The sequence below is a fragment of the Cephus cinctus genome, unplaced genomic scaffold, assembly GCF_000341935.2.
Source record: "Cephus cinctus unplaced genomic scaffold, Ccin1 Ccin1_scaffold0407, whole genome shotgun sequence".
In the NCBI taxonomy this organism is placed as follows: Eukaryota; Metazoa; Arthropoda; class Insecta; order Hymenoptera; family Cephidae; genus Cephus; species Cephus cinctus.
The window spans coordinates 516,560-542,995 of NW_014333091.1; the positions used below are offsets into that span (position 1 = coordinate 516,560).

The 26,436-nt window shown below is 40.6% G+C and overlaps 3 protein-coding genes across 6 annotated transcripts in view; 1 reads left to right on the forward strand and 2 right to left on the reverse strand.

The window, feature by feature from the left end:
- LOC107267552 overlaps positions 1–9,303 on the reverse strand; it is a 30,495-nt gene extending 21,192 nt beyond the window's left edge. The window contains exons 1-5 of the mRNA XM_025084846.1: positions 9,135–9,303; positions 8,772–9,049; positions 5,673–5,806; positions 5,428–5,591; positions 2,029–2,138 (exon numbers count right to left, since the gene is read on the reverse strand). The gene's annotated coding sequence lies outside the window, so the exon portion shown is untranslated. The remainder of the gene's footprint in view (positions 1–2,028; positions 2,139–5,427; positions 5,592–5,672; positions 5,807–8,771; positions 9,050–9,134) is intronic.
- Positions 1–23,428, forward strand: LOC107267536 (dopamine receptor 1). Of its 3 annotated transcripts, none has more exons than XM_015739379.2 (6): positions 1–50; positions 20,995–21,061; positions 21,438–21,747; positions 21,829–21,970; positions 22,043–22,447; positions 22,531–23,428. In XM_015739379.2, exons 1-6 carry the CDS (start codon positions 36–38, stop codon positions 22,813–22,815), a joined length of 1,224 nt encoding a protein of 407 aa, XP_015594865.1. In that variant the 5' UTR covers positions 1–35; the 3' UTR covers positions 22,816–23,428. The 3 variants fall into 3 exon arrangements, with proteins under 3 accessions (XP_015594865.1, XP_015594866.1, XP_024940619.1); XM_015739380.2 differs by having other exon boundaries at positions 22,061–22,447; XM_025084851.1 differs by having other exon boundaries at positions 36–50; positions 20,995–21,057.
- LOC107267535 (methionine--tRNA ligase, mitochondrial) overlaps positions 23,418–26,436 on the reverse strand; it is a 5,139-nt gene continuing 2,120 nt past the window's right edge. For both annotated transcript variants that reach the window (XM_015739378.2, XM_015739376.2), the window contains exons 2-7: positions 26,205–26,369; positions 25,863–26,137; positions 25,559–25,790; positions 25,251–25,486; positions 24,931–25,165; positions 23,418–24,506 (exon numbers count right to left, since the gene is read on the reverse strand). In XM_015739378.2, the coding sequence (XP_015594864.1) occupies positions 23,944–24,506; positions 24,931–25,165; positions 25,251–25,486; positions 25,559–25,790; positions 25,863–26,137; positions 26,205–26,367 (1,704 nt within the window). In that variant the 5' untranslated portion in view covers positions 26,368–26,369 and the 3' untranslated portion in view covers positions 23,418–23,943. The remainder of the gene's footprint in view (positions 24,507–24,930; positions 25,166–25,250; positions 25,487–25,558; positions 25,791–25,862; positions 26,138–26,204; positions 26,370–26,436) is intronic.

A 26,436-nucleotide genomic window follows, 5' to 3' on the forward strand; every position in this document is an offset into this window, starting at 1 on the left:
CAGTGCGCGGCGAGGCGCGCCAGCTGCCGCACGTCATGATTCTACCCCAGGTGAGCATCCACGAGCTCTCATTAAAATCATCATCCCCAAATTATACCTGATCTGCATCATATCATTGCTGATGATTTAACTAAAATATCTCATACATGCGTTACGAATCGATATCACCTTTTGTTTTTTATACCTTTATTAAAATAACTCTTCTTAGCGTCGTTTCAATTTTCCCAGAACGTACGTACCCCTGTGTATTATGATAGTATACAGATGCTCCAACAGTGTTCTAGAATAATTATCTAATTGTAAGAGTACACGCGCGCGCCTATAAGCACACACGCACACACACAATATCGGTGCTGAAAAAAGCATTCAGTATCCAAGTGCGTCTCCCATGGGATATATCAGTGATAAGTTTTTGAAAAGAAGTGAAAATCTCATTTATCTACGTCATTGTCGCGAGGACGCAGTCTTATTGTAAATGTCCATAGTGATGGGGGTTCACGGGAAATACAACTTTTTATTGTCGCAGGTGTTTCTATGGTGATAAATGAAAAGTGAAAAATGGGTGAAGCACTTTCAGTAAGTATCCCAGTCTCTTCGCCAGAGATGGGAATTCGGTCTCGTAACGGCAACAGGTTTTTCACGAGCGCCGATCACAAGTGGGTCTCTTATCTCTCCCTCTTTTTCCTTTTTTCCTCCCTCTCTCTCTCTCTCTCTCTCTCTCTCTCTCTCCCCACTAATCATGGAAATTAGTATTCTCACGGATTCAATGCCATTTCTTTTTATCAACTTACTAGCAACTGTATATTTTTCCCAGACTCGGCGGTACTGTTGCATTTAATTATACGTAAACGAGCGCGCAGTTACGCCAGGTGAAGTCCAGCGATGACTTCCGGTTTTTCGCGGATTTATAAAACGGAGCGCGCAGTTCGTGTTTATGCGAAAAGAAACACAGGGATTGTAATTCGCGCGGATCTAGGTGCGGCTGGGAGGGGGTGGAAGAGAGTGGAGGACGAGTACGAAATCATAGAGAATCGTGGAAAATAATTTTCACATACATTATGCTTGGAGAACAGCGGGAGAATAGTTTTGTGGATTACAGTTGACATTGACTGGATTGAACGTTTGAAAGAGCGAAATTTAAAATATCGAGAGATCCACGTACAATCGGCAAGATGATACCAGGGAAGAGGGCCAAGCTTCAGGGGACTGCGTTTGACGGCTAGTGGTCATAGTGGGCATGGGGGATGTGTCGGAACCAGTATGGAAATCGTAGACGGGAGCCGAAATCCCGTGGATTTCGTTCAGGAAACAAAATACAAGGGGACTGGTCCTCTTTAAAAATATTCTCTCGATGACGTAGCTAGCTGGATTTTTCGCGCTCATCGGACGACTGGCAAATCGATACGGTCGCCATTTTGAATGCACGCCGTAACACCACTTAATAGATTATCCGTTAAGTCGGCCGATTGCACGCAACGCAACTTCCGGTAAACTGGGTAGGCTTCGCAAGCCTGCGCCTGTTGCATATGGGAATTTCTACACTCTAATGGCGTCCATCTTCCTGTGTAGAAATTCAAAGGGCGTCGCGACGCGATGCACCCTTCGTTATTCGACTTTTTGATCAACGCGTCGAATCAACATTTATATCCGGACGGAAGAAAATTTTAAAAAACGAATCGATATAAAGAAAATCTTTAATCGCTATTTTTATTGATTACAGTAAGAGAATAAAAAAATATTTACGTCGAGCACGAAAACATTTTTGTGGGGATGTCATTTTTTTTTTTCACCGATGGCAGATGTCTTCTTCGTTTGAGGTACGTCTTAACTATATACACAATTAAGAATAACAATGAAGGAAGAAAGAGGGAAAAAAAGAAGAGAACTTGGGTGGCTCAGATAAACGTAATCTGAAGTAATCCACGGAACTGGGAAAGCGTAGAGCGAGCAAGGGTGCTTCTCTGATAAGCCACCCTTAATTTCAACGAACCTACCCTCGGGTGCCAACTTACAAACTTACCTGCATACCTCTGATCCTCTGGTGTATCTATACTTCGCGGCGATGTCTTTCCTTCTTTGTGCATGACTTTCGGCAGACTTTCATCAGCGCGATATAGCCTAATCTCGTGGCGATTTCACTAAACAGAAAATTTGCACTGGCGACGAATATTTTTTCGAACGAGCGTAATTTACGTAAAAAGGCGTCACAAAATATTTCGACACTTTATCGTGATTTAAAATACACGGAGAAAGAGAGGGAAAGACAAGCAATGAGAAGGAAAAATGGAAGTAATTCAAGTTGTAACCTTAAAACTTAGTAGAGTAGTGGATCCGGATTCAAAGATGCTCGCGATAACGATGCCTTAAATCGAGTTTGTCCGCCACCCCTAAATGGCGTGACGCCTGATCCACTCTATATAAAGGCTGCTTTTCCAGATTGCAATCAGAATAAATGAGACTTAATTACGCTGTCTGTTCATTTTTAGCGACTCGAGCTAAAAGCCGACTGACGTCCCAGAGTAGACTCCATTTTTATAACCCGGCCAGTAATCTAATTTGCGTTAAACACGTTTCCATCCATGAGAGGCCAAAAGCACCCTGATTCCCCCCCCCCTCTCTCTCTCTCTCTCTCTCTCTCTTCCTTCACTCGGGCTCCAAAGCAAAAAATATAAGTGCACTCAGAGAGTCCCTATACCCGAGAGGGTTGCAGCTTACAGGCGTCTATTGAGTGGGCTGTTTTCATTGTGTTCTTTTCTGCCCCATTTTTTTTTTCTTTCACTTTTTACCTCTATTCATCCTATTTCACTTCTATATCTACACTTTGCACTCGCTGTCGATTATTCTCTGCGCTTAAGTTATTTCAGATCTTGACTCCTTGTCCTCCACCCTTCTTCTCTCCTGTAGACTTCGTTATCCCTCTCCAAATAAAGTCTATCTGTCTTCCTCTCTCCCTAAGGGAGAGAAAAGGCTCTCTCTCTCTCTCTCTCTCTCTCTATTGCCATCTTTGCAATGACAAAGAGACGTTTCCTTCGAATCTAACGTCGCAAGAGACGACCATACTGTCAGACGCCGTTGTACTGTGTGGTGGGTGATGATTAACAACCCCCTGAATTCTCAATCCCAACAAGCTCCAACCCTCCTAATTAAACTTAGGAGTTTATTCATTAAATAAATTTCAGCAAGAACTCAACTTTATTAATTAAACACGTCTAAACACTTACCGATACCAAAATGGTTTTTCCTTTACGTGCTCAAGTTTTACTTACATCCATTCTTTCTCTTACGCGTCTCGCGCAGACCGAATAATTACTCCACACCTTGAAGGTCGAACGAAATTCATTTAATTACATCGAAACTTATCTCACTCTCAGAGAATCCAAGAAATCCCAGTAGCACTTTATCCGCACTCTAATACACTCGCTTTGTCAAATTAATATTTTTCCATTTTCTTTCAGCTAATCCTTTTGTCTCTCCCTGCCCTCTGCAAACCTTCCGAGCTGCTTCTACATTGGTCTGCAGACTATCTGCACTCCTTCCCAGACAGGAACTCCTACAGCATCAGGGAATTTCCAGGTCCACTCTATTCTCCTGTAGCTCGTATCAGCAAGCTCAGAAATCCTTCAATTTCCTCCCAGGTTACGTACCGCTGTGTGGGCTATCAATTTCACTCTCGACCTCCATCTCTGACCTTGAACTGACATGAGTTACTTACTCCATATCAGGATTCGACCTCGTGACAAATCAAAAACTGCTCGCCAGCCCGTCCGTTTGACTGTTTCGCGAGGACCCTAACATTTGGCCTGAACAAATTGTCCAAATCGAATCTGTCGGTTACCCCAGGAATATTTGAACTTTCAACTTTGCACCCTATAAATTCACAATAAAACAACATAGATATATGACAAAGCGCGTAAATCTATAACAACAGACGATTAACATATATATTGGTGTGCTCAAAAAATTCCTAAAACATCCTGTCGTTATTAAATATTCGCTCGGGATAGTATAATGAAATTTTTCATTGCGTCACAAACACCGCCAAGCGACCAACTGAATGGGAGCTTAAATAATACAAAAGAAGGGTGAGGGGAGGTATGAAATTGTTTAAGAGTACTTTTTAATTAAAATCTCAAAACCGGTAAAACTATAGGTCGTCTCTCTTTGTTCTTTGCCATATCCTTGAGATTTCATATACATACATATATACCCTATTCAAACGCACCGACAGTATTCTTTCATGTCACGTACTATCGCTCATCACTTACACCCTGCGCCGCCCCATCAACTACTCTCCAGCAGACACTCTTCTTCATCCCTTAGTCCTTAGTACGCGGAGCAGCTATTTGCCAGTCCTCACGGATTTATACGGCTACGTATACTGGATGGCCAGAAAGAATATTCCAAGAGACGGCAACGCGTGACCGACAGTGCATTATACCACCATAGAATAAAATGAACATACCTCTCCTTAGGGGACGTCTAGAAATAGCCACTTTCCCGGTCAAAGGGATTACGAATAAATTTGAATATCGTCAAAGCATATCATCTGGCTCGCGCCAACTCCTTGTCGCCTCGCGTCAACCCAAAATAGAATTTAGCGATAGATTTTTTCCCCCCTTTTGGCAAATCCAAAATCTAACCCATCCCCACGCCACAGATATACGAGAGCTATTCTACCTGGAGATTTGAACGTCCATTCTATATCTACTTGCCTTACGTATACAGCCATATCTATAGTACATATAGTATAGTCACTGCGATACACGTCGATCCGTACCGATAAAGGGGATCTACTAAACTGTAGGGGTTGAAATTCAATAAAATTCAAAGTCTCGTCTCCTTCTCCTATGACGATGATGTTGGTAGATATGTATCGTATATATTCTGTTGATATCACGTGTAGAGAGAGTAAATGAGATAGAGTAGGGGAGCATAAGATGGAGGAAAGATAATAGAAAAGAAATCTGAGAGATAATGGAAGAAAAGTGAGAAAAACGTGAAAAGGGAAGTGGAATTAAAGGAATAGAGAGAGAGAGAGAGAGAGAGAGAGAGAGAGAGAGAGAGAGGAATAAGAAGAAGGAGAAAGTAAGATAGGGAAATTAAACCCCAACGAGGAAACCAAGATTTTATCGGATGTTGGGCGTTATCCGATCAACGTGTTAGCGAAACGGCTTTTGTAGGATAACAAGAAAGCACGGAATATCGAAGGAAGAAAAAGCTAGAAAAATCTGGTTGAAGGAGGAACAAGCATGTCCCCGTCACTTCCGACAATTTTCCTGAAAATTTCTAGATTTTTCCTGCAATTGAAATTCTCCATAAAAATGGCCGATGCTCAATGACGTATATAACTGGCAGTCTTATCTGTGCAGTTAATATTTTCATGACCAGTCGACCATCCCCTATAGTATAGGACGTTTCAGTACTTACCCGGTAGATTTTCACGAGGTGATGCACCGATGCAACTACAGCTGCAAGTGCAATTGTCCCAAAGCTCCTCGACAGCCGAAGCTGCAGCCAATTGGATGCGATTCCTCTTTTTATTATTTCTCCAATCCGCGACGACCTTTCCGAGAACGAGGCGACAGGTGAACCTGCAAGTTCAATTCTTTGTGTAAAATGGCGTCCTGCAAAAGAGCGTCTCTCGCTTCCCTTTATACGGTCCCATGGCTTACTTCTTTTTGCTTCTCTCTCTCTCTCTCTCTCTGTCTGTCTGTTAGCTTTCCCATCGTTTCCTTTACCACCTTCAGAAAAATGTCTGTATAAAATACCCACGCGGTCGTTTCCTCATTTCCGTGCAGTATGGATTCTGGAAAACGAAAGGTCCTTCAATTCGTTATTTACATTCTTGCACATTTTATTTACGGTCCTCGTTTGCACGATGAGCAATAAATATCTAACTCGGATTGTATGCCGGAGTTGAATGCCAACAGGCAGAGTGGCTGCGCCGCGAAACAAAATTCGTTCAAAGTTTCCTGCAACTTTTCATTCCATTCTACGAGAAGCCAAGAATTTCTCATGGAACTTTTTCTATTTTAAGAAGAGTGCGATGGCTGCTGTGGATACCGGTAAGGGTGGTTGGTTCTTGGAACGAGGGGTAACTCTTTGCGACTTCGTTCATCGCAAAGGAGAAAAACCCACGGCAAAGACTTTTTATGAGAAGGACCCTTAGTGCTGGCTCATTTTTCTAAGTACCTTATGACTTTTGTATCTAGCTTTGTGTGTCCGTATATATTATGTGTTTTGCATAAAAATCAGCAGCTACGCATATACGTAGGTCGTCTTGCAATGAGAATTATAAAATGCAGTAGTGAATCTTCTTCATGTCTTACGATGGAGTCCTTATTATATCATATTGTAAAATTGCATAATATTATCTTATAACTGCTAGGTTAGGTTAGGTTCAAAGATTGTTTTATACTCAAAGGATTCTTTTAGGTTATTGATCGCAGAGGGGTGCGAATACTCTTTCTTCAATGCGAAAATCATCGTTCAGCTACATATATCAAAAATCAATCATGAGACGAAAGGAAGAACGTAGCTGTATGATAAAAGCATTAAAACTTTGAGAACAAATCCATCACGGGTTGTAGGTGATAAAAAGATAAAAGAGTGGTAGAATGAACCTGACCAATTATTGTCAGTGATTCTACCGATTAACCCTTTTATTTTAACACCCCTATGTGCAAACGAACGTAAATTAAGGGACGGTACTTAGGACGAATTGATCCATCCTCCTCGAAAAGGCATATTTGGCGTAATGGCCGAAAAGAAAGAATTGTTTGAACACAAAAAGAGGTATTACGAAGGGAATGATACAGCGAAAAAGTTACGATGATGTTATTTGGTGAAATTTTTGGCAAAATTATTAATTCACTTTCGATTGCACGAACAAAAACGATATTCGATCTTCCGTTAAAATCTATGGCATACTTTCGCATTACGCAATGTTCCTAAAATGAATAGATCGTATTATTATCGTTATCGGAAAATATACCTTTCCACCTAATAACCTAACCTATAAACTATGCATACGTATATACTAATATATACTGGATACATTATAATGTACAGTGAATAGTATAGTACGTTAGCTTATCCTATTACTTTATTTCCAATGATGTTTATCGTACCATTATTATTCTCTAATTCTATTCGATTTGTATCTGAACGACCTTATAGGGATCGCATGATCACGTTAATTAGCCATAATCTGTTTCCAGAAATTGGCCCACTTTCGAACGATGAGAAATAGTAAATCTATTATCCATTATCTACACACTTTGTAACACCAACATATTTATTCCATCAATTTTCCAAAATCTATCGATTTACAAACAATTTTTAACATTTACCTGTTTCTTCCAAGCGGGACGGTTATCACTTTATCCTTTATTAAATATCGCAGCTGTTGAGTCTATTATATCGAGAATAGCAGTAGCAATACGCTTTATGGACATTCGAAATCTCGTTATTACGACGGGCGCGTTCTATGTTAACTGGCAACGACATAAAGTCAAACAATGCCACCGTACAATGAATTTCGGCATTGCCCAACCACCAATTATTACAGGACACTGTGTATAATACAACACGTCTCGTGTAACGCATCGGGTATATTCGATATCGTGTACGATGTGCACCCGCGCAACAAAAACGTCGATAAAATTATAATGCATAAACGTGCATATATTTTGTCTATGGCCCGTACTCGTATAGTCAGTACCTGAGACCAATCACAGCTTTAATAAAGCAAACACACTATCTGAATATCGTAGTAGAGAATGACTTGAGATCACACTTAAAACCGAAGAACGGACTATGAATACGAACCTACATTACATTTTCACATGCAGACATTTTCTTCGCTCAGTCAACGATTCGCACTCCACTGAATCGTCTGCTACGCCTAAAGGCTAGTTTACAGTATGTATTGTGTTAACAGCATAATTTCTATACGCGACAGTGAGAACTGATTGTTGGAGTTTTACGCAGATACTCTTCGCAGTGGAAATAATATTATACATTATATAAGGTTTTACAAGTATCAGAAACATATTTGGGAATAATAGCCTTTGTTAGAGACATCTCTGATGCGTAGCGTTAACCTGAATTCACATGTGGGTTCTATAGACACCGATTTGTACATTCCGTTAGATCCTCTGCCTTAGTCGCATTATACTTTCCCTTAAGAGTGGCTTGTGCATTCGCCCTTACGTCGTAAAGAAGTATAGTCGATTCTTAGATTCTATCGTGCAGAATATCCCGAGTCTCAGCAATAAATTTCAAATCCTTTGTTAAAGTTGCTGTTCCCGGATATCCACGGCCATCTAAAGGAATACCTCTGTGATGAGTATGAGCCGGTCATTAACTTCTGGCATGTAGACATCGTTGCTATTTTATACGATAAAATTCCATTATCGAAATGAAATATCATCGCGTTCTATATCCTAGACGTAAATATGTGCACGGGGATTTTCTCGTGTAACGTAAAGCTACGCGTCTATACCAGGGACACTAGCGGGTCTGCTACCACGTCTGTGGAATTCCTCAAGAATTTTCTTACCAGCGAATACATATGGTTTATGCGTCGTTCCTCGAAATGGCACTCTCTTACAATGGAGATCGTATAAATTCTCTGGCCCCGAGGGAGACAATGAAAACGGATAAAGAGAGACAGAACGTGTAAGTACAGTTAAAAAGGGAAACCGTTTTGTAGAGAAGAACAGAGAATGGTAACAAATGCAGTAAAAAAAATAAAATGCTTTACTCACGACTTCCTCAGCCTATAACGTCTGTCATGATTTCTGCAATATTTTCTGCTTTCCACCCGGACACGCAATACGCGCATATAAAGTCACGTTCTATCCCTTTAGATATAAATCCACGTTCTCCACTACATAAATCATAAAGTACGTAAAGTCGACTCTGTGAATTACATTCACCTTCAAGAAATCTCGTACGCATTCTACGTATATTCTCATGGTGTCCAACCAAGCGCCGCGACGCGTTGCTCCATGTAATATAAATGTCTTATCAACACCTTGATTATCTGAAATCCAAAATTCTTGATTTGCACTAATCTTGTATCTTAAAAATATTAATACAGTTTTGTTCACTGCACTATTTTCACTTACACTCTCTATACAGGTACCTCTACTGTCCACGTACGACAATCATTATTCGATTCACTTATTCTTGACATCCCATCCTATTATATCGCCATAGAAAATATATTCATTTCCCTCCCTTACATCTGCAGCACAGTTTTGCTGGAAGCACGAATTAATCAAAACAACAGAGCCGTTTGCGTCAGCGTGTACGAAACAGGCACTTTCACGATGGATTAATTTCAGTGAGAACTGTTCGAAACTTTACACACCTCCCGCTGTGCATTCTCTTGCCGTATATTCATACCCGTATATTATATACAGTATCTATGGTTATACGTATACACGTGACATATATTATATAATATACATCAGCCTCTCACATTCGTATTCGCTCCTCGACTGGAGTCCATACAAACATGAAAAGGGTGGTAGCCACGATAATCTCATCCGGGATATATCTCACTTTAAACCATGCGATTCTGAGTAAATCACAATGGATTAAACCGCGTAATGCAACCCTATAGATAATGTACCCAGCAACCCTCTTTTTGAAATCATCACAAATATTACTTCCAGATTTAAATTCGTATCGTTCAAATTGATTTCGTTGACACGTTCCCATTGTGTTGCCCGAACATTGATTGACGATCCGATGCTTTATCAGACATACGTAATCTATTTGACAAGGACATTGTTGCCATAAACGGATCGCATCTTGACTGTTCAATGTGACAAGATATACCTATCCTTGTCTATAGATCAATTAATGACGTACTAGTTGTCTACTGTCACTCGATAACACCTTCTATTATGTATATATTTACATGGTGTACATGCACATACATATATCTATACACTCTATTGTATTCTGACACATGGTCTACGTCTGCTTGCTGGACAGTCAGTGATGGATATTAGATAATTTGCCTTTTGAACTCTAGATGGCGCTAGTTGCATATACCTAGTTACGAAGGACTGGCTGTTTGTATAGCCGGTTATTCAGCCCAAACTTTTAACCTTAAATTGAACGCACCGGCTGAACATAATTTCACAATTTCCGTATATGTATATACATATGTCGTTCCTCTGTATGCACAGGTCCTATCTAAGTTCTTTTATCTCTATTTGCAGAAATACGTGATAAGCTCACGTTCTGCACAGTGTGGAACTCATTCATTTGCAGAAGTCCATTTACACATATTTACACTCATTACTAGGCTGTGTCTGAGCCGTCATTACTGAACATTACTTGATGCCACAGATTACTACATCAGCCATTTCACGCGTGTCTCTCACATGTGCACGTACTTAAGTGACACGCGTATGTATGTACATACATAGGCGACGGGGTAGTTAAATCTACATGCGTAGGACACGCGCTTGAAATAAACTAGGGATTTCTAGACGCGCATAATTAAACTTTATTTCTATCTACATTTTAGCCAGTTCCACTTTGATCCGAAATTAACTTCAACCGACGTAAACAGCGTCTACTAATTGTAAGTATATTCAGAGGAGGGAGAGTTATGAAAATTTGAAAAACTTTATTTTTTCTTCGTGCTATTACTGACAGGGCCTTTGATCGGAAAATACCTCAGGTGTTAGTGGACCGAATTTTCTATATCGAGATTTATTGGTTTTTCACCACATAAAAAATCGACGGAGGATTCATGCCGGGAATTAAGATGGACGCTAGATTTAGCAGGGATGACATTTTTGTAATCGACTCTTACTATGGTGTCTGTGAAGTGTAGATGAAAAATAAAAGGTGGAGAAAATCCGTAGGTTGGTAACCATGGTATCTGGTGCTCCAAAAATCGTTGTTTTTCATGGTATGACGTTTCAATATCTGTACGGTGGAATACGAAAACATTTGGATGCAGAATTTCTGACTGAACGAAAGATCGATGGGGATTTGAACGTTCCTTCGTGATAAAAATTCACGTCAGTCTCGCAATTGAACTGCGCTGGAATTGTGTGTACGGCGGAATGAGCAGAACAATGGAACGATTGAAATTCCAAAATATTTCTCTGTAATAAAAAGATTCATTCTAACAGTAAATTTCGAATTTATGGATAATAAAATACAATTTTTTTATCCGTATCGATCTGACTTAACTTAGGGGTAGCTTTATTACCTTCGAGTCATTATACACGGTAGCTCTGATATAAACGTGCTACAAGGAATGATTGCTTTGGCCAATAAAAACGAATCTTTAATTTGGAATCTCATGAATTTAATAAACTTCAGCCTCTTTTTTACAGGAGATTATGGGCGCTCAACCAAATTCAAATACAATATTCTCTGTTTAATTCGTGAATTATATATTTTTTTTATATATCCGACAAATTTGTTCCCGCTACAGAGATTGAAATGTTCACCGATCATACTTTTTGCTTTTAATTTTCCAATATTTGTTTCCACCCGTAATCCACAAATTTGATTATTTATTTGAAAATATGCTTTCGACGCACTCTAAAGCTGTTTTATGAAATTTCAACTCTTGTCATTAAATACCACTTTACCTGCATCCTCTTCCATGCTATACTTACAATCTATATACATCCGTCCCCAACAAAGTCATATCAATATATAAAGGAGCCACAGAGTATATGTATACACATATACGTACAAACTCACCCCCAGAATAGCACCTGAATCCTTCAACCCCGTGAGCAACAGTTGCCTATGTCTTTACAGTACTACGATCGTGGGCTATTGTCTATCTCATATATGACAAAGAGCTATAGGGTGTCTCAAGAAAAAAGAATATAATGGCTAATCGTCAATACACCTCCATAAGTATAACACAGAGTGATGCATTTTCAGTGATATAACCGAAAGACTAGTTAACTTCCAGCATCCTCCGTATCGATAAATTTATCTGGAGCACCATTACGAGTAGTCATTAATTTTAATCGACGACAAAGAAGAGATAATTTCCATACATGAGGGAAGAAGAGAAATGATCGGGAAATAGGGATGGTGGCAGAGCCTTTCGGCCATAAAAAAAAATAGATCTACGAATTGATCAAAGGAATATGAATGTCGAATGAAATCTTGAGGTAATTATAACAAGTTTTTTGCTGGATGAAAATATTGGAAAAATGTGACAGGACTTAATTGACGTAAAAAACGTTGGATCAACAGGATGACGTCAGTAGCTATAACCTCTCCGGCGTTGATAAGGAAAGAGCCGTTTCGCGTTAACTACCCTTGGACGGGTCTCACGATCCAAAGACTTGCTTAGGATGATTCGCCGTCGAGAAAGGTTACGTCGTAAGGTAGTCCTGCGTGACGGGGTTGCTAGCCATTAATATTCCTGAGCGATCATTCCTTATTTTTCATCCCCTCCGTTAAACCAACGCTGGAAGAAATTTCGAATATTTTTTAAATAAACGAAGGAACAATAGAATATCTCATATGGTTACAATTTCATATTCCGCGGACACTCTTTACTCCTGTCCCGGTATATTATGCCATTATTTGTGACACCAGCCCTGAGTGTAAAGATACGCGTGCGCATGCGCACCCGAACGCCATGTCTGTCCATCCATAAAAATCCAATTACCTCGACTAACGCTACGTTGGTGCCGTCACCGGCACCATTCCTATTCTTCCCTTTTCATGTTTATCAGTCACCTCGGCGGTAAACCCTCGCCCCCTTCATTCTCAGGAACGTCGTACCAGTAAACCAAATTTTTTCATTTTCATACCGAGAGGGACGAGCCAATTTCTTAACATTTAACTCCCTCAAGGAAATCGGTGTTCCCTTCTCATCTTATTTTCTCCTCTTTTGATGTATAACCAAGATATATATGTATACATATATATAGGGTCAAAGGCTATGGAGGATATAAATGATTTACTCGTTCCACCTGATTTTTAATGCACGTTCCAGGACTACTGGTGCTTCAACTTCCTCTTATCCCGAGACTATCTATTTGCAAATTTTTAGCTTTTCTTGTGTACAAGGTAGCAATCCCAGACAGTAGCATTTTTTAAAAAGCGCCATTCTCCGCCCTAGAATTTTCCAACCCATCGACATGCACGAATAAATCAGACAGAAAGTTATTACAAAAAAGAGTCTAAATGTTGCGCAATATTTCGTAATTTCCCTGAATATGCATAAAAGCTAACCTTATTGTTCCTTGTAGATTTAAATTTCAATAATTCACATTGAAAATTTCCGCCAGGACGTTCTAAATACGGTAATATAAAATTTGCAATCCCTTCGCAGGAATAACTAACCTTAAATCTCGTGATTCAATGAAATTCTTATTGAATAGACTATTTGAAAATTCAATGATGACTCACATCATTGTCGTAATTTACCGCTGACCAGTGTATAACGTGCAGCTCATAATCTGAATGCTTGTGATATTAATGAGCTCTGCTTCTCAGCCCAGGAGCTATCCTGATAATTATGTTTCTGTGAAGATAAGCTCCCATAACGGTAAAGCTTGGATGAGCTGGCACATATCTGCTGGCTGTGCTGCGCCGAGCCAATCCACTCAGGTAAATTAACAAGCGACGGTTACACGATGCATCTGGCCAGGCTGCTTTGCCTCGAGAAAGTGGAAACCCACCCATACGATCGGCAATCATAAATAACCTTGTTTTACCGTGAGCAATAGTTGCACGTGACAGCCATTCCGGAACCCTCCACGCGGTCTTTCCTTGAAATTGTTATTTCCTCTCAAGCGGAGCAAAAGGCGAACAATTTACGGGAACCTGCGAGGGGACTTTTCCTCTTTTTTTTTTTCATCTAAAATTCGATACACTTACGGACACTGGACTCATACTTTTGAACGTTACAATATGGATATACGGAGAAACTAATAAATGTTTCCTGGCTTTATACCACAAGGATTTCACGAATATGCATTATATTTGCAAAACATGACGGGAGACACGGATATACCTAAAGACAGATTCTAATATTTTAAGGGTTTTACCTTATTTTTTTATCAATACTTTCTGAAAATAACTTAAGACGCAGACAGAGTTCAAAGAGAGGGTAAATTTATATCCGGAGGTCACGTGTGCTTTTAAGAAGATAACCCAGACACGTACATTTTTGTCTATTTTAGAAAGACGTGCTTTCTTCGTACTGTTAGGAAAAATCATTGAAATCATTTTGGCGTGTTGGATAGAAAAAGAAAAAAGCTTTCGCAGATATATCTAAGGAACCATTCAAAGACATTCGATCCCTTACGGTCACGTCGTAGAGGCACGATGTCCCAGGTCGAAGTTTAACGTTGGCAGACCTGCTTGCTGGCAGTAGACATTCGGCTGACTCAGGATGCGAGAATTAACTTTAGGAGGATTTAGACTCTCTCTTTCTCTCTCTCTCTCTCTCTCTCTCTCTCTCTCTCCCTCTCTCTCTCCACTCGAGAGTCAAAGCAGAAGCAGAACGTAGGGGTTGAGCAGAAACGTAGCAGTAAACTAAAACATGAATACAAGGTGTGGGCTGAGTTGCCGTAACGGGGGTTGTATATGACCCCAGGTGCACCTGCAAGAAGGAGACGTTGGGGTATCGACCTACGCCTCTGTACCTCCCGTGGCCCATGCAGCTGCTTTTGCTTGATGCTAATTCACTTAAACTATTGCCATCGAGAAAAATGAATTTTATTCCTACGTCAAATCGTTCCGTAGCTTTTCCCATTGACGGAAAATCCAACTGGATATCTTAAGGCAAAAGTTTTGCGAAAATATAATTACCATTAGATACGCGCGTACAATTTCACAAGTCCATTAAAAACTAATAAACCGACTATATACAGTAGAGTTACTCGAACCTTTGAGCTTGCAAGTTTGCAACACTTTGCTCTTGATATACACCAAGTTCCTCCCGACCCTTAGGACAATAAAGTTCGATGTTTCTCATAGGGAGAACCAAGAAAAAAAAAAGAGTTCCATACAATACCTAAGGGTGCACGAAAGGTAAATCGATATTTGCCCCTAGTAAAAAGATTTAGTGGCATAAACATGGGCGCCAGCGCAATAGCTGCAGGTAATTCCTATTAACCTATAATAAAAAAATTAACGTGTTGTCATATGAAAAAATGGCGACCACCCTAATTTACCATACACAGAGTAGACAGTCGCGCACTGCTTCGTTTTCATAGAAACTCTATATTTTCCACAAAATTGCCATTGCGTACACTCCTCATATTTTGCCTGGCCTTTCGTACAGCTGGTACTGCATAATTCGTAATTACATTTTACGGTACTGATAACAGGACACGTCCCGACCCATCCGAGCGTCCGTGCATTACACGATACTAGAACTCAGTGATGCTCCTAGCACAATCAGGTTACAGAATTTCTACTGACAAACGAGATCGTTAATGGCCTAATTAGCAAGGACAAGCGCCCTTTCGGAATTGTCCAAATTCCACGCATTGTCCATACATATTAGTAGCATCCCCACGATTCCTGGAACCCTTTGGTCCAACCCCTGTAGTACGTACAGCCGACCACGAGATATGTGACGGTACTGGAGGAGAGACTGTCCTATTCCGCCATAATCAACACCCTCTGACAAAATAGCAATGGGGAGGCATGTACGTGCATCGGGGTGCTTCAACCCTTGTTACATCAATTACCGAGTTATCGCCCGAGTACCTTCTCCACCAGCGTTAATCAATTCGACGGATGGAATATTATCGCCGGTAGATTTCACCCTGATAACGTCCACGTTATGCCAATTACCGACAGTCATGGTTTTATCTGGCGGTTACAAGAATAAATTTTCCATCAGCTGCTATTACCAGAACACGGATGATTCGCGTGGGCCAGTTCTAGTGAATTTTCTGGAAATGCATGAAAACGAGCAGTAAAGTCAGAACGATTTTGCAATGATCTCCTATTTACGTAGCGGAGGCGATAAAGTATCCGAGGGGACGCGTATCCCACTCGTAAATACTGCCGACCGTACCACGCAGCCAAGACAAAGGGGACGTGATTTTTATTCCATACCTTTTATAATTTCAATCCTCTGAATTTTTTTGGAGGGCAAAGTTTTTTACGGGAGAAAAGTAACCAGACGGTTATAGGGACAACGTGATTATTTGAAGCTTTTAAATAACCGTCACGGGTTAAACCGAATAACGAGCTCAGTAACTCGACCTAAGGGATGATGCGAATCTCTGGGCTGGATTTCACTGGTATAGATCTTAGGGCGAGATGCTAAGACGTTACCACAGAGATATTTCAATTCTATGTCTGACCCCACTCGGTATTTACTACTGACCGTAGCACGTGCTGTACATACAACAGCCAGGAAGCGTATGGCGACGTATCCCAGCCAATATGATCTACCTGCTTACTGCAAGAATCAAGCTGGTAATACTTTCAGCCGTCAGAGTCAATAGCTAAGCTAATCCTTTTAGTGCTTGTAATCATCGACTCCTTTCAGTCGTCACATCGCTATTATCCTCGATTGGCCTTTTCGTAATTTTCGTCCTACTTTGCTCCAGATTCTCCTTACAAATTTCTCCCCGCCATTAACCTTATATACATTTTTCTAATTTACTCGCGTTACACTTTACTGAAACTTTACGTTAACTTACTTACGTTAACTGAAACTTACTTAACGTTGCGAATATAACATTGATAGACCTGCGCTCACGTCTTTGCCGATCACGAAGTGACCGCTCCTTCCTGTCCACGTTTGGATATTTAGACTCAGGATCCACGTCCTTTCAAAGGATTGAACGTGGATAGAAAATGGTCTCTCTCTCTCTCTCTCTCTCTCTCTCTCTCTCTCTCTTTCTCTCTCTCCCTGTCAAAGAATAAAGTAGAAGTAATGAGATATCGGCTAGTGGCTCTGGCCATGAGGTGGCAGAAAGTCCTGGAAATTGATTCCCCACTGCCGTGACCCGGTGAACTGGGCTCACATTGAATAGCGAGGTACAGAGCGTTAGGATGATAATAAAATAAAAAAAGTAAAGTAAGTACTTACCGCTAAGATTTTATGTAAATTTAAAAACTTCATAAATAATATAAGCGTATCCATTGTGCCAGAAAATGCACCGAGAGACACGCAGCAAGTCAATTTTGCCTATTTACAAGAACTCTTAGATTTTCTCGCCGATTACTTCAGATTTCCTGGGTTATTTTCTGCTCGATCGAACCCCTCGGGATGTGTCTAATGGCAATTACTTTTTGTCTGCTCCCTTCATCTAATACAGTAACGGTTCCTCGGTGGCGAAAAGTGCCGAAAATGGATAACTTAGAAGGTTTTAGGAGTGACGCAAAGGGCTAACGCGATTAAAGCAGTATCAGCCCTTCAAGGGATGAACCGGATGTGGGATAGAATTAGGACACGGGTGGTTGGTGTGACAGCAACAAAGTTAAATAGTGTATAGACGAGCACTGAGATCAGAACGAACTCTAACACAATAAACCCCAGTGTGTGTGTGTGTGTGTGTGACAGAGAGAGAGAGAGAGAGAGAGAGAGAGAGAGAGAGAGAGATAGCAGATCAACGAAAGAGAAGCGAATGAGAGAGGAAGATCGAGAAGGAAGTAGGCATCACTGAGGCAAAGCAGTAAATCTCAAGCCTGAACCGTAGATTCCTCTATCCCTTCTCACGTAGAACAACCCTCTTCTAACCTCCCGTCCAGCCTTCTTTCATCTCCCCTTTCTTCTGTCCCATGCAACTCCATTACGCCCCAGTGCCGACTCCTCCCCGGACTACATAAAGTCATGCTCGCTCTCGCGAAAATACCCCGGTTATATGTAATTTCGTTTGACCAACTAATACCAACCGGATAAAGGATTCCAGTGGTCCATGAGTTCATGAGAAAACTTTGCGTCCCACCAGCTACATATTCCTTCACTGCATTAACGGATCACTTAATCCTTTCGTGCTCCAGTCCTCCATCCGATAAATGCAACTTGGCCAAAGTTACATCAGATTCGCATGACTCTCCTACAGATATATTTCCGCGACTCTACAAAATCATGCCTAGTGCACATGTACATACATAGTACAGCAGCGTACGACAAACCTATTCTAATTATTCTACCTAGAATTTAAATGTAATAATTAGCCGTAACCTCGTTAGCTCATTACGTTGCACGCGCCGATGGCTCGAACCTCGAGAGTCAGACACGCCAGGTAATAGATTTCCAAACAAGTGCTGCCTCAACACACAGAGGAATACAGAAACACGCCTTAGTTTATGGGAAACACGAAACTCCACACGGCTGACAGAAACACGAGATTCCATGCTTAAAGTAAAAAGAATAGCATCTTCTTTGTTGGAGCATCCATCCATCTTGTTATATCTTTTATTTATCTCCCCCTTCTGCCCTCGACGTGGCAGACATTGTAGGCAAATTCAAATTGAAAAGTTCGGAATCTCCCAGTAGAGTCAGACCAATTTTCAGAAATTACTGCGAATTGATGCTTTTCGTTCCTTTAGGATTCTTTCTTGGATATCCTCCTGTCAAATGACTTAAGGTTTTCCAAGCGAATCTCAGGAAGCAAAAGGAATCGACTCTATCTGCCTGAGCTAACTTACTACCGCCGAGCTTGTACTTTCTTTTACGCTCTCATTTCTTTTTAATATCCATAATAATCTATATACTTAGTGTGGCTATATATATGTATGCACACTACATAGTGTAGAATATCGTGCGAAAATACCTGATGGAGAAATGGAGAACGAGTGCCGTGGGTACTTGGGTTGGCTGGTGTCGTTCTCCAGAATGGAATTGCACTTCCGAGCACAAGTATTGCACTGACGATTATTCTCAGTAGACGAAGAAACATGGAAGCCATTCGCTAGATTCTCAAGGAGGTTGATATTCCCTGCTACATCGTGTCGATTACAAGTGAGAATTTATCCACCGAAAGTTTTCCCTTTCGAGAATTGTACGTAAGGGATCTGGAATTGTCGGCGTTGAAAATTTACGGCAAAGGCGACGGCTATAAAAAGCCACATGGTACAAAAAGGTTCGGCTGTGAGAAATTAAAGGGACATATGGCGTAATATTACATATACACGTCTGCAGAGCTGTACCGCAGAAAAATGGAGCATCTTGGTTCCGGTTCTGACAGTCGGACCAATGAAATTTCATAGGACGTTTCATCCGGTGCAAAAGGATGACTCACGCTCCGGTGTAGCATGAAACGCGCACCCAGAAGCTTCTTTTCCTAGACTTTTCCGGCTTCTGGTTTGGCGCTATGGAACGAATTGAAGCAATTACTTGAGATTTATGGGAGATTTAACATCCGCGGAAAAGCAAGTAAAAAATGTATACATGGAAAGTCCCGTGTGTGGGTGTATATTGTATACATATATATATATCATATATATGATAGAACTGGATTAGCTCGCAGCAAAATTATAGCGATTGATCCAGCACTTGGCGGATGATCGAATCGGATGAGTCTTTCCCAGGGCTAAGCAAATTCAGGAAAGAGTAAATTCTCAATTGCGCGAATCGTCAAATTCCTTAGGGCAATACAAGGGTTACGGAGCCCTAAGGAGATAGCCCCATCACGAAATTAAATTACATTCGTGAGAAAGTAAAGAATGAGCGCGCATCAGGATCTTGAAGAATATTCTTGTTACGCCGATACGAGCCTGTTTCCTCCCGTAAGAATCCAACCGGAAAGTTCACTTGTTAAATTAACCGTTCTTTCTCTATTTTGGCAAAGAATTTTAAGGTTATATATATATATAATAATTCCCTCGTTAAGGGACTGAGCGACTGATTGTGAGTGTTAAAAGCAGCAGGGGATGAGGGGCATAAAAAATGAAGAAAAATTCAGATGCGAAATTATTGGCGCTTGACAAATAAAATTCATTGTGGGAGGAGGGGTCGAGAATGTCAAAGAGAATAAAGAGGAAGAGAAAGAGAGAGAGAGAGAGAGAGAGAGAGAGAGAGAGAGAGAGACGAGCAGATTACAATCGATCGTCGAGCCGCACGCGACAGTTAAACTATTAATAAGTTGTTTATGAAGGAGCAGCTGCTACAGAAATACGTTGGTGCGTATCATTTGCGTACGGTCTCCCTCTTTTCCATTGGCACACATATATACGTATACACCAGAACCGTTAATAATCAGAAATCGTTCAGCCGGAAAGTTAATTGCCAGCCGCCCCGATTGTGTCCGGCGAGAATTGGCAAACTGCGTCGTCGAAATTTCCGGATTTTACGTTTATAATGTTTTCCAAGTACCCTGTATCGGCTCAATTCTCATGCCCTTATTTTACTTAGGGATGTTCCTTACCATTACGACCACTGAATTACCTTGGCAACTGTTACCTCAGTCCAGAGTCATACTTCAAACACGGATACCAACCCACCTCAACACAACAAATTCCCTTAACATATGTGTAGCTTTGTATAAATATTCCAACGATACATCCCTTAAATACGAAGCGATATAACCTGTTCATGTGAATTGCTTAAATTCTTTCGATGGTGGTATGAATTCTCTGAACCTTTGACTTGTCTGAAGGATCATTAGAGCCAGTGCACGTGCGTGGAAATCCAAGCGTCACAGATCCAGCCCCTGGCAATTTCGCCTCAACGTTCACTCTCGCTTTCCTTTTTTCTCTCCTCCTTCTCGTCATCCCCAATGAAAGTTATGGCTCACAATAAATTGTGAAACAACTGAAGGCTACCAAGACTGTGAAAGCCTTACATAATCCAGGATGTCGTATTTTATTTAGGATTTGAAAGATCTCTCCTTAACTTGGAATTCCTACGTTAAGTCCAGGTAAGAAGTTTCCAGCTGGAATCAATTAAGGACTACTTACTGGCGACATCAGAAGGAAAACATATATTATTCGTATTATCGTTTTTTAAAATGAAATTCTTCAAATACACTCAGCACGCGTCGTCTTCTTGTTTTACAGAGTAACCTGACAGATAGGGGAGATCTTCCTGAGGACGCTTTCTCGCTACTGTCGGTGCTCCTAGTTGGTTCGCTAAACTTTTATACTTGATCGATCGCACTTAGCTCCCGCGAAGCGGCCGATAAAAGTTCACGTCTTGGGCAAGGAACCCCGGAGACCATCTAGTACGGAAGTTAATGAGAATTAGTGTCCAAGAATGGCTGTAGCCGAGAGCGTTACTTCTTCATACTTATCCATAATTGAAGATGGCTAAGTGAAGCATCGTACTCTCGTGAGAACTCGATCGAAATTCCCAACAGTGCTCCTAATGGAGCGCCCACGTGTGCTCGTATGAAGATTCTCTTAGAGTACGGAAATATAAAAATAATAGGGTCAAGCTGCTTCGAGGGAGCTGATACGATTAGTTAACAACAAGAAGATGAAGACGGAGCTTTCCATTTCAGGATTCTTATTATCAATATTGATATTTCTGTCTGTGGCTGGTAACGTGCTGGTATGCGTGGCCATTTACACGGACCGCGGTTTGCGGCGAATCGGTAACCTGTTCCTGGCCTCGCTCGCCATCGCCGACCTATTCGTCGGTTGCCTGGTAATGACCTTTGCAGGAGTCAATGATCTCCTAGGATATTGGGTCTTTGGGCCACGCTTCTGCGACACCTGGATCGCCTTTGACGTGATGTGCAGCACTGCCTCTATCCTGAATCTCTGCGCCATATCCTTAGATCGTTATATCCACATTAAAGATCCTCTCAGGTAATTCCATAGAGTCCATCCACTTGGTCGAGCATCTACGGCTCTCGTAATATACTCGATCGATCTCATCTGTTGTAATAGATATGGCCGCTGGGTAACGAGAAGAATCGCAGTGGCTAGTATTGCCACTGTGTGGCTTCTGGCTGGACTCATTTCCTTCGTACCGATCAGCCTGGGACTTCACAGGCCGGATGATCCCTTGGTCTACAGCGACGGGACGCAGGTACAGCCTCGATCAATCTATAAAATCAATCATTTGTTTACTGCAAAAGACTGAGTAATCGCATACCCACAGCCTGCGGATATATTTCAGGAGTATCCGACGTGCGCCCTGGACTTAACACCCACCTACGCAATAGTCTCATCCTGCATATCGTTCTACGTACCCTGCGTCGTCATGCTCGGCATCTACTGTAGACTCTACTGCTACGCTCAAAAGCACGTCAAGAGCATCCGCGCTGTAACAAAATTACCGGACACTTCAATAGCTAAGAGCTTTCGCACCAAGAGCAGATGCAACAAGCCCCCGAAGCCGCAGACCAAGCTGAAACCAACTAGTCCGTATCACGTGTCCGATCACAAGGCCGCCATTACAGTTGGCGTGATAATGGGCGTCTTTCTGATATGCTGGGTGCCATTCTTCTGCGTTAATATCGTCGCAGCGTTCTGTAAGACCTGCATACCAGATCGAGCCTTCCAGGTTTGACTTTATTATAACCATTAACGTCCTACTATTTTCTTGTCTCTGTGTCGCCAATGTTATCGCATCTTTCTTATCTGCAGGTTCTCACCTGGCTAGGATACAGTAACTCGGCCTTCAACCCGATAATCTACAGCATCTTCAATACCGAGTTCAGGGAAGCGTTTAAGCGTATCCTAACGAAGGGTGCTCGGGCACGTGGTAATCAGCCGTCAACCAGCGAATGCGGTGAACTACGTTCAGTGGTGGTTCATAAAAGAAATGGTTCGACCGTGGAGTGCAATATCAGTCCGAGATCGAGCGCGGGGAGTTGTCAAGTAGGAATGGCCGCACAAAAACATCGTGACACCATAGTCAGCGCAATATAAACTACCCACCGATATTCTCAATGGGAGAATCAAATGAAATAACGAAGAAAAATTGAGACGAAAAAAAGATATATTATCAGAGTCAAAAGGACTTGGTCGCTCTTACTATCAGTCATATAATCGCTTAGTCTGACAGAAATAATGCGACTCGGGTAACCCAAGAGGACAATCATTAAGGCAAAAAGGTAAAATGATAAAAATTCTAGTCAAAGACATATCTAAAAGGCATATTCAATTATTACGTGGAAAGAATTATAGTCGATTATCGTAAAGTTAACGATCCGTGATAAAATGAAGATGATTCCAGTAGTATGTACGTGGGACTTAAATGACGATAGAGAAAATGAGGACATAAAGAAATTAGAAACGTATGAAATTTCGCCAATATAGTTTAGATTATGAACCTCGGTAGCAGGTGTTATGTGTCGGTTATTGGTAAGGGCGTAGCTTTACTCGGGATGAAACTCAATAAACCTGACGTAAGGCTCCTCTCGTTACACGATAATGTTCTAATAGTGACGTCTACTGAGTCATAGATCACAACTTACTAGCAATAGGTGAACACAGGCAGTCTCCTGCGCTGATTCATTTGACATCTTGTAAATAGTCATTTATTTATTTTTCTATCTGGCGGGATACGTGGAAGCAATCCATACAGAGCAATACTCTAATTAGAGACGTGGTAATTACAAAATATAGACTCACCACTCCCAATTAATCTAAGTTGATTCAGTACATGACATATCCACTCGAACGAGGCGGAATATAAAATTGTTTAACAAAAATGACGTGTGAAAAATTTTTGATGAAATTTGAATAGCAACACAGAAGGGCGCGTCAGGATAATCAGGTAAATTGTCTAATGCTTTAACGACGAGAGTCTAAGTACACCTAATCATACGTTAACGTACACAGTGCTCCGATGAGCATATGTGGCGCAAGCGTTTAGAGAATTAGATCTCTCGCAGATAACACTCGTATATATTATATATACGAGGTAAGCGTACCTTTTTTTATCGGACCAGTCTGTACGCCAGTATTAATGTATACTAAAGGTATGTTCGAATGATCGTTCTCTGTAAATATATTAGCATAAGACTTCCAAGTGTGTCTTTCATGAGGTGGTCCTTAATTCCTGATCCTTCTAAACAATATGGTGTTGCCTTGACCGAGTTGCCTTGATTCATTAGGTGAATCATTTAAATGCTTTGATCTGGCATCTTCCCAGGTACGATTTTCAGGAGGTACAGACAGGTAATCTAACAAATTGCTACTCATCTTTGGTACTATTGGATACAGAATTAGGCCACTTATTCTTGCTGCTTCTAATGCAAGGGATATTACTGCTTTAAGTTGATTTATAGATTCTGGATTATTTGTTTCTTTTCTTAATTGCCATGGTTTGTGATAATCCACCATTTGATTTGCACTGTGCAGGGTACTCATTACAGCATCTACTACATGGTGTAAATTATACTCCTTATAACTCTTTTCTGCAGTGTCCTTCAAAGTTTCAAGATTACGCAGCAAGCTCTTGGCTGAATCTGATTTGAGGACGTCACTGCATTCTGCTGGATTTGGTATTTCTCTGGTTGGATTAACAGTTTTACCTGTGCATCGGCTGATTAAGTTACCCAAGGTGTCAGCCAGTTCAGAGTTTACAATTCTCTGTACTTTCACAGCGCTGTAGTCTGCACAAAAAAATTTTTAACAAAATTGCATATTTTCCTTTGGATTGAAAACACTAAAAGTTTATAAGTGCCAAGGCATGATTTTTTATTAGTCCGTATACAGAAGTTATAGTGTTATTTAATTTTGTGTGAAAGTGAACGAATCCCTTGAACAAAGCAGTTGTAAAGTTTTCAAATTAATTTCAGTTTGTGAACTATTAACAGACAAGGCAATTCCAACTTTCTCCTGTTGGGTGGTTTAGGGTTTAATTTAAAGCCACCATCCAGACAGAGAGCCTACTTTCAGTTATGCAATTTAAAGAATTACTATGATTTATGGTTATTAAAATGCTTCTAATAAATGTATTAAATCATCTCTTAAGCATAATAATAATCTGTCAAACAATATAATATCAATGTAAATCATATCATCAACTGTACGTACTTGCATCACTATGAGGTACAGCTTCTCGTAAAAGAAAATATCTCAAGCCATCTTCTGTAAATGTTGCAGCAGCTTCAAACGGAGATACGACGTTTCCTTTTGATTTTGACATTTTTTCACTTTCCACAGTCCAATGAGAATGACAAAGCAGAGTCTTTGGCGGTTCCAGACCAGCAGCAATTAAAAATGCCGGCCAATACACACCATGGAATTTTAATATGTCCTTTCCAATTACCTAAAGCCACGAATACCGTTTGATAAACTCTTATTCGTGAAATCAGATGCACCCGCAACATATAAAGGGGTCAACATTATTTTACCTGAACACTTGGAGGCCAAAACTTTTTATATCTCTCTTCTGGATATCCAATGACTGTCAAATAATTAACCAGCGCATCTAGCCAGACGTAAATACTATGAGTATCATCCTGAGGCACTGCAATTCCCCAAGGAACTCGACGCCTAGGCCTGGACACACTTAAATCTTCTAAACAAGCACCATCTTCTATCCAACTCAATAAAATCTTGTGATACTTGCTCGGTTGCACTGCTTTTTCTAAATCAATCAATCATTATCTAATTTCATTAATAACTTCTAGTAGATCAACGTATTTTAAAAATACCGTACCATCCTTAAGCCAATGCTTGAGATCATCTTGGAAATTGCTTAATCTAAACTTGTAATTATTTTCCTCAGTCCACTCTACAGGATGACCAGATTCATTGGATACTTTAATTATTTCCCCAGAAGCTGTTTTCTTCTCTGTCAAGTCTAAATCCGTTAGAAACGCTTCATCCGATTCGCAATACCATCCTGAATATTTTCCCAAATATATATGACCTCCCGCCTTCAAGGTATTCTGAAAATATTAATGGGAGCATAATATATGGCTCCACGTTATGTGAATATTAATTTCTTATTTTTCTTATACCCAAAATTGATGGACAGTATCTCGATGGCGGGTTTCCGTGGTCCTTATATAGCCTGAATACCCAACATCAAACTTATCGCACATATCTCGAAATTTCTGTGAAATTTGTGTGCAATATTTGTCAATGGGAAGATTAGCATCTCTTGCAGCACGTTCAACTTTATTACCATGTTCGTCTGTACCCGTGCTCATAAATGTTGTGTACCCAAGCATGGATTGAAACCTAGTTACAGAATCAGCAAGAACGGCGCTGTAAAGATGTCCTATATGAGGTCCTGGAAAATTAAAATGATTTATACTTTGTACAAGGACTCGTGTAATAAAATATAATTGATTAATTACCAGCATTCACGTAGAAAATTGGTGTAGTCACGTATTGATTATTTGAAGGATAATTAATGTAGCATCTTCTCATATTAGGCTTCAATAATTGATTCAAATTCCATATATAAGATTTGAACGGCCATTGATATTGAACAGGATACCGTATAAGTGCAGGAAACATGACTGAAAATTATTAACAGTCACTTTATGATCAGAAAAAGCTTGTAATATAAATATCAATTTTTATAAA